At 65.6% G+C, this 8396-nt stretch overlaps 1 protein-coding gene across 1 annotated transcript in view; it reads left to right on the top strand.

The window, feature by feature from the left end:
- Positions 1-7930, top strand: part of ADSSL1 (adenylosuccinate synthase like 1) — a 17013-nt gene extending 9083 nt beyond the window's left edge. Inside the window, exons 3-13 of the mRNA XM_012647092.1 lie at positions 44-106; positions 919-969; positions 1285-1351; positions 2279-2386; positions 2501-2582; positions 2742-2868; positions 3402-3556; positions 4465-4589; positions 5567-5664; positions 6913-7062; positions 7573-7930. Coding sequence (XP_012502546.1) covers positions 44-106; positions 919-969; positions 1285-1351; positions 2279-2386; positions 2501-2582; positions 2742-2868; positions 3402-3556; positions 4465-4589; positions 5567-5664; positions 6913-7062; positions 7573-7625 — 1079 coding nt within the window. The 3' untranslated portion in view covers positions 7626-7930. The remainder of the gene's footprint in view (positions 1-43; positions 107-918; positions 970-1284; positions 1352-2278; positions 2387-2500; positions 2583-2741; positions 2869-3401; positions 3557-4464; positions 4590-5566; positions 5665-6912; positions 7063-7572) is intronic.
- The last annotated feature ends 466 nt before the right edge of the window (positions 7931-8396 follow it).

Raw genomic sequence — 8396 nt, 5'->3', positions numbered from 1 at the left:
GCGCACGCTGACTGCGGCCGCTCTCCCGCGCCCTGTGTTGCAGGCAACGGGGTGGTCATTCACCTGCCGGGCCTGTTCGAAGAAGCAGAGAAGAACGAGAAGAAAGGTGGGTCCGTGTCCCTGCAGCACCAGCCCTGTCCTGGCCGTGGTGTCCTCGGCTGGCACCTCGGTGAGGGTCTCTCCCGCGGGGGGGCGGGCAGCCCGGGGGCCTGGTGAGGCTGGCCCAGCTCCCGCCCGCTGGCTCTGCCCGAGCCGAAGGCGGGGTCCTGCCCAGGACGCCCCAGACCCGCCGTGGCTGCTGCCTGCGCACCCGGCCAGCAGCATGGCAGACTCAGACTCGGGAAGTCCCGGAGGGAGGCACGGCCCTGGTGTGCAGCTGGGACGGGGCCCACTGGGTCAACCACGCCAGCAGGGAGGGACGTGGCTCCTGGGGCCCAGGGGGCGTGTTGCCGGGCACACAGGCCCGTGGAGACCCGCAGCCGGGGATGGGCCGGTCAGACTGCCGCGGGTTGTCCCGAGGCAGGGGCCTGGGAGGGAGCAGAGCTCCAGCCTCAGGGCTCCGGGTCAGGGTGAGAGGAGTTCATGGAACCCGGTTCTGGGAACACGGGCACCAGGAGGCCCCCAGACTGAGGCCCTGAGGGGAACAGGCTCCCTCCAGAGCGGCTGCAGGCAGGGAGAAGGCCGGGCACTCAGACCAGCCCCAGCGCCCCAGCCCGGAGCAGGACAAGCCCACAGGCGTCTGCGGGGGTCCCGTGGCCCGAGGGCCCGGGAGCCTTAGCAGGAGAAAAGGCACCGAGGGGTGGGCTGGTGGCCCCCTGCACAACAGAGGGGACCACGTGGCTCCTTCCCACCTGCCCACCTCACCCGTGGGCTGCGGCACACCTGTGATGCCGACCCACCTGTGCCGTGTCCCTGCAGGGCTGAAGGACTGGGAGAAGAGGCTCATCATCTCCGACAGAGCCCACCTCGGTAAGGCACCCTCGGCGGGGCTGAGGGCTCAGGGCACACCCTCTCGCCCCTCCCAAAGAGCTGCAAGGCGGGGGCTGGGTCAGGGATCACTAGCCCCGTCTGCAGACAGGGAAACTGAGGCCCCGGGAGAGGCGCGGGCGCACCTGAGTCTGCGCAGAGCAGAGCAGGACTCGGGGCGTCTCGGCGCGGTCTGTCCTCTTTCAAACCTCAGCCACCCCCTTCCCGGGAGACTTGGGCGCGGCAGGTGAGGGCCCCGAGTAAACCTCTGTCCTCTGCTTCTCTCTTGTCCCCCGGCGGCCCCGCCTGGCCCAACAGTGTTCGATTTTCACCAGGCCGTCGACGGACTCCAGGAGGTGCAGCGCCAAGCACAGGAGGGGAAGAAGTAAGTACGTTGCCACCTTCCCCTCGGCCTCGGGCGCTCTGGTCCTGCAAGTCGGCCCACTCCGGGACCGGTCTGGTCCTGGGCAGGACGGGGAGGGGACGTCGACGGACGAAAGCCCCCAGGAACAGCACCCCGAGACACCCTGGCTCATGGCTGAAGCCCTGAGCTTGCCCGCCTCTCTCTGGGGGCTGTGTCTTCACTCGCTGCGGCCACCACCACACAGCCCCTGGCGGTGGGCGTGCCCTGACGTCACTTGCCACATCCGCACGGCTGCGGGATCCTGGGCGGCCCTGACGACTCCCGGGCCCAGGGAGGACTCGAGACGCGCTGAGGCCACGCAGCTCTGGCCCGTCCCGCCGGCTCCGCCACAGCGCCCGATCCTGCCCCCACCCGATGGCCACTGTCTGTCCACACAAGGGGGGTCACTGGAGCCTCGATGTGCCAGGGACACAGGAGTGACGCAGAAGCATGTCCTGCCAGGGAGAGCCAACAGTCGCACGCCTGCACACTGCACACGCGCTCACACACCAGACGCACGTGCACGCTCGCGTGTGTGCGCACACAGAGCCCGGCCAGACGGTGCCGTGCCGAGCTCCGGGTGGCTCAGCCTGGCAGGCAGCGGGGTCCAGGCCGGCGAGGCAGCAGCCACGGGCCCCGAGCGCAGCGTCCGCAGTGCTGGGCCCGGAGAGGGAAGCTGAGGCAGAATGCAGACAGGGCAGCGTGAAGACAGGGTCACGGTGGGTCAGGCCCGGGGCCCCAGCCTCCCGTCACTGGGTGTCCAGGCGGCTCTCCCGGCGCTCAGGCTCCTGGGTGTGGCTGACGCGATGGCACCTGGGGTGTCACCCCGCTCGGCCCTTTTCCCTAAGGTGGCCCCAGGGGTCCGGCAAGGTCTGCCAGGTCCCCACAGCACCCGCCCCTGCCTTTCAGCATTGGCACCACCAAGAAGGGGATCGGACCCACCTACTCGTCCAAAGCTGCCCGGACGGGCCTGCGCATCTGCGACCTCCTGTCGGACTTCGACGAGTTTTCCACCAGGTACCTGGGCCCTGCAGCCCGGGGGGCGGGGAGGGGGCCTGTGGAGAGCCTGGCTCGCGGGCGGGCACCAGGCGCCCAGACCTGCGGCAGCCGTGGCCACTGTCGCCCGTGCAGGTTCAAGAGCCTGGCCCGCCAGCACCAGTCCATGTTCCCTGCCCTGGAGATAGACGTCGACGGTCAGCTCAAACGGCTCAAGGTGAGGCCCGGCGGCGCGGGCAGGTAAGCCCCGGGTGCCTGTCGAACAGCACAGAGCACACCTGTTGCCAGGCATTATTATGGTCTGGCCAGCCCTCTTGGGGACCCAGGGCCTCCTCCGCCCAGGGCTGCAGCCCATTCTGCTGTTCGCTCCCCGCAGGCCTTTGCCGAGCGGATCCGACCCATGGTCCGCGACGGCGTTTACTTCATGTACGAGGCGCTCCACGGCCCCGCCAAGAAAATCCTGGTGGAAGGCGCCAACGCAGCCCTTCTCGACATCGACTTCGGTAAGGCCCGGCGGGTGCTCGTCCCGACGGTCTGTGTCTGCCAGGGAAGACCAGGCCGCTGCCGAGAGCCGCGGGAGCACCCGGGGCGGGGGGGCCGGGGGGCAGAGCCAAGGCCGCAGTGCCACCCATGCCCACGGAAGTGGTCCCAGCGTCCCTGTCCCCAGCTTCGGCAGGGGAGGGGAGGAGAGAAGGGTGGGTGAGCTAACGGGAAACAGGCCGGGGTGGAGGCAGGCAGCTGGCCGGGCTGGTCAGAGCGGCCCCTCGGCAGTCTGTTTGTCCCCGTCCCTGAGCCCCGGGCACACCAGCTGAGCCCCCATCACCATGGTGGCCTGGCCACCGCTGTCCACACCAGGAGCAGCCTCCTCCCTCTCCTCACCCCAGACCCGTATGTGAGCCACGCAGCCCGGCACCCAGCAAGCCAGGCGGGCCGTCAGACCCACCGAGGGGACACACGGGGAGTCAAACCGCCTGCCGCCTGGGGCTGGGGCGTCGGCAGGGGTGGTGGGCAGCCCCCAACCCGGTCTGTCTTGCAGGGACCTACCCCTTCGTGACCTCGTCCAACTGCACGGTGGGCGGCGTGTGCACGGGCCTGGGCATACCCCCCCAGAACATAGGCGACGTGTACGGCGTGGTGAAGGCCTACACCACACGCGTGGGCATCGGGGCCTTCCCCACCGAGCAGATCAACGTGAGTCCCCAGCCCCCACCCCGGGGAACACACGGGACGAGGAGCCCAGGCAGGGTGCCCGGGGGCTGGGCGAGCTGCAACGCAGCAGTGGGGGCTGAGGGGCCGCTCTTGCCACTTGCCCCGCCCAACAGGGCTGGGGGTGGCGGTTGATGAGGGGCGTTGGATGTTGGCGTATTCCCGCCGCATCGGCACCACGTGGCCTGCGCCATGTGTGTACACGCGCACACGCGTGCCTGCAGGACCTCGTTTCCCTGGGCAAGTGAGAGGCCCACAGGGGAGGGGGTGCCTTGCAGCCCCCTCAGACTCGCCTGGTGGACCACGTTGGCTCAGAGAGGCCAGCGAGCACCTGCCCTCAGCCCTGTCCCGGCAGGGGTTGGGGGGTCCGTCCCTGCCGAGCCAGAGCCGGGCTGAAAGCAGAGCCCACCACCCTCCTTGGCTCTTTGGCCTCAGGGGTGTTTCTGGAAGCTGCCGGGGATCCCCAGGAGGCACAGCCTTCCTTTCTCAGCCTCACCTGTGACCCTAGGCAGGGAGTGTACAGCCCTTGTGCTGAGCAGGGAGGAGGAGCAGGTGCTGAGAGAGGGGCTGGGTATTGACAGACACACACACCCTGTCCCCGGAGCCGGCTGCAGGGCCAGGCCCGCCTGCGCCCCACCAAGCGCAGGGGCTGGTGTGTTCCAGAGACGAGCTCACCGGCTCGGAGCCACCCCGGCGGCAAGGCCCTGCTGGGTGCGAGCCTGGGCTGCCGCACGCGCCTGCCAGGGACATGGAAACCAGACTTTGGGGGCGACTCCATCAGGGGGTGGCAGCTTCGAGGACTCCCCTGAGCCGGGGGGGTGCTGAGGGGGCCAGGCCGGGGGCGCAGGGATCCCATCGCGGCCTGCGCAGACCATCTGCTCTGCTGTCACCAGGAAATCGGAGACCTGCTGCAGAGCCGCGGCCACGAGTGGGGAGTGACCACGGGCAGGAAGAGGCGCTGCGGCTGGTTAGACCTGATGATCCTGAGATACGCCCACATGGTCAACGGGTTCACCGCGTAAGCAGCCCTTCCGCGGGTGTTCGGTTGCCCGGCCGGCCGGGCGGGCTTGGGGCCCCCCCCCCCCCGGGCTTGGCCCCCGCCCGGGGGCCGGGCCGGGGCCCTGCGGCTGCTTGGTGCAGCCTGTGGCTTCCTCGAGGTTCCCACGCTGCTGGCTGCTCTGCTCACCCCGGACACAGGCCCAACGTGGGGTGTGACTGGGTGTCGAGCGAGGGCCGTGCCCAAGCCCTGAGGTCTCCAGAGGTGCGGGAGCCTGGGAGGGGGCCCCGGAGCGCGTGGCAGGTGCTGCTCCATCCATTCCCCAGCAGGCGCCTCTGGAGCTGGGGCCACCAGGGACATCCTGCCGGAGGGACTGCGTGACTCGGCGGCAACAAGCTGGCAGGCAGGGACAGCAGGCACACATTCACCCTTGGGCCCCAGGGGCCCCAGGGGGCACCTGGCCTTCCTAGAAGCTTCATCCTATGAGGTGGCACACAGACGGGGCCCCGAGGAGCCACAGACCAAGGCAGCTGATGACAACACGATGCTTGTTGGTGGGGCCCAACTGGCAGGAGCTCCGGGTGCTTCCCGCCACACAGGCAGAGCCCACAGCCCCACATGCCAGCCTCAGTCTCCCCCTAGAGCCACGTGGAGGTAACTCGGGGCTCAAAAGAAGGATGCAAAACCCTAAGCAGGAAAGGCCACCTGCGAAGCCCACCTGAGGCCCTCACCTGCAAGGGTGACCACCACAGCATGGTGGCCATGAGGCGAGCTTGGGTGGGGCCCTAGAGGCCACCCCACCCGCAGCGGTGCCCACCCTGAGGCGGCAGCGCCTGCCCTCACACCTGTCGGCCCGTTGCATTTTTCTGGGATCACCTGATCTTCATCTTCTACTCACTGTAAAGAACAGAGGAGAAACGGGGGTGAAAAGCAAAAGGAAGGGATCGCAGCGGTGCGGACGCTTCTCCAGGCTGTCTGTCTGTCTCTGTCTTGGACAGGCTGGCCCTGACGAAGCTGGACATCCTGGACGTCCTGAGCGAGATTAAAGTGGGCGTCTCGTACAAGCTGAGCGGGAAAAGGATCCCCTACTTCCCGGGTACGTGAATCGAGGTGGCGGCTTTTCTGTCCGTTGGTCCGTGTCATGGGCATCGGAACGGGCAGGACCTGAGATTTCTCGGAGACGGGGCAGAGGTTTCGCACGTTCAGCAGGCGAAGGGCAGGCCGCCTGTCCCCTAGACGCGCCTCCAGCGCGGCTTCCGGCTCTCACGGGTTCTCCCGCGACAGGCCCCACGGCGGCTGCAGGTGCCGTCCAGTGGTTTGGGAAGGGCCCGGGGACAGGCCTGGGGTGGCTGTTGGGCGCTGACTCAGCCCCCTTGACCTGCCTCGGGTGAAAGGCCCACCTCCGGCGGGCGTGGGGTGTGCTCGAGTCAGGACGGGGACTCGATTGCTCTGGAAACCCTAATGCACGTGCAAACGTGAAGGACGACGATTTCATCTAAGGAAACACGCTTTTCGGTTAGATTTTTAAAGACGTAACTGGGGTCTCTCCTGCCGTGCATCCCTTGTTTTGGAAAGCAAGAAGGAGATGCTGTTTGCTTGGATGTCACGGTGACCTGCGCATCTGGACGTGCCCCTGGACCTCAGGCCCGGATCACGTTCTGGCCCCACGTCCCCAGTGGCCCTGGGCAAACTGCCCCCTGCTTACTCCTCTGAGCAGACCCATGTGGGTCCCAAAGTGCCACCTGGCCTCAGGAGCCTCGTGCGTCCTCTAGGCAGTGTCCCTGACCCTGTGACCCCTGCCCCCTGCGAGGGCACACCCCTAAGGCTGCCGAGTCTCCTTGTGGTGTCCAGAGCCCCAGGCAGACCCTGCCTGGCTCCATGGCTCGAAAACCATTGCAGCGGGAAACCTGTTCCAGCATCTTCTGTCAGTAAGGGTGACTGGCTCCTACCCTGAGCCGCAGACCCCACACGGAGTCCCTGCACCCAGGGAGCTGGTGCTCTTGGGGTGAGGGGACATAGACCTTAGGCTTCCCTTAACGCTTCAGGATTCTAGAATCTCTTGGAATTTCCAGGCAGGGCCTTAGAGTTCCTCAGCTTAGGTCACCGTGGAGGTTTCAGCAGTGAGCCAGTCCGTGTCCAGGGTGGGCGTGTCCCCTGGTCTGGAAGGGTATAGCCAGTCCGAGCCCCGTGCCGGCTCCCACTCACCACCCAACACGGAAAACCAAACAGTGCCTTGCCCAGCCTGGACGCCTTCCTTGCTGCACGTCCCTGGGCAAGCGGGCCCTGGGGTGGGGGCCGCCCTGTCACCAAACGTCTGTGGAACCCGCTCGTCCGTGTTTCCCAGCTAACCAGGAGATACTTCAGAAGGTCGAGGTGGAGTACGAGACGCTGCCTGGCTGGAAAGCAGACACCACGGGTGCCAGGAGGTGGGAGGACCTGCCCCCACAGGCCCAGAGCTATGTCCGCTTCGTGGAGAACCACGTGGGAGTCGCAGGTGGGTGCCCTGCATCCCCGGCCAGCCCTCCCTGCACCCTGGGCCCCGGGCACCCCAAGAGGCCACATCCCAGAGCAGGGCTTGGTGCACAGTAAGAAACCAGCCGAGGGGTCGCCGGGAGAACGTATCAGAGCGAGGTGAGGAGGGCCCCAAGCTAGGGGCGGGTGTGGCCCTGCCAGGAACAGCCACCTCTCGGCATCTGGAACGACAGAGGGGACACACCCGCCTCTGAGACGTGGGCCTGCCCTCACGGCACCTGCAGCAGGGCCGCGGGGAGACACACCACCTGCAGACCAGGTGGCCGTTCCCGAGGGGCAGGACGGAGGGAGGGAGAGGGGCTCCTGCTCTCTGCCGCACGTGGATTAATCCCCGAACGTGCACGACCTTTATAACTGAAAAATTAGGACTATGTCCATTGGAAGAAAACAGCCCCTTTTACTAGATGAACCACACAGACAGGCGTGAGGGTAAAGAACTTTCCCTCCGTGAACACCTTGCTCCGCCTTGCAGTGAAGTGGGTCGGCGTCGGCAAGTCCAGAGAGTCGATGATCCAGCTGTTCTAGATCAGACGGTCCGACCCCGCAGGGCCTCACCGCTGTCCCGCCCCGCAGAGACGGCAGCAGCCAGGTCCTCGGCCCCCACAACCAGCACCGTGAACAAGAGACATGAAAACGATTCTGGACTTTTCTATTTCTATTGCAGCCTTCAGCTCAGCACGCTGGTTTCTGCAATGATTTTAAACATCAGAAAGCCAGCCTTGTGTACGTTTTTAAAAATTCTGCTATTTAAAATGAGCCAAAGTGCTCAAAATGGAGACCTTCTGTGACACGTTAACTGTCACACGATTGTGTGCCCAGTTGGAGCCGTGTCGTAATAAACATCCAGTGGCCACTGAACGAGAGTGGTAGTTTCATGTTTGTTTGGGCTTGTCCTTGTTGCTTTTAGACACTGAAAGGTGACAGCTCACCGTGCCGAGTATGGAGGACGCAGCTTCCTGAGAGATGCCCGTGTTGTTGGTGTCACAAAGCTGAGCCCTGTGTTTGCTTAGAAAAAAAGCCTGCATGAGCGAGACCCAGTACATTAAATATGTTTTTCAAAACTAAACACAGCCAGGTGCAGTGATCCCAGCACTGTGGGAGGCTGAGGCAGAAGGACTGCTTGAGCCCAGGAGTTGGAGACCAGCGTGGGCAACATAGCAAGACCCCATCTACAGAAAAAAAATGAAAAAAAACTAGCCAGGCGTGGTGGTGCACACCTGTAGGCTCAGTTCCTCGGGAGGCTGAGGCAGGAGGATTGCTTGAGCCCAGGAGTTCAAGGCTGCAGCGAGCTGTGAT

The sequence above is a fragment of the Propithecus coquereli genome, unplaced genomic scaffold (assembly GCF_000956105.1).
Source record: "Propithecus coquereli isolate 6110/MARCELLA unplaced genomic scaffold, Pcoq_1.0 Scaffold256, whole genome shotgun sequence".
Classification (NCBI taxonomy): Eukaryota; Metazoa; Chordata; class Mammalia; order Primates; family Indriidae; genus Propithecus; species Propithecus coquereli.
This window is presented reverse-complemented; position numbering and strand designations above follow the sequence as displayed.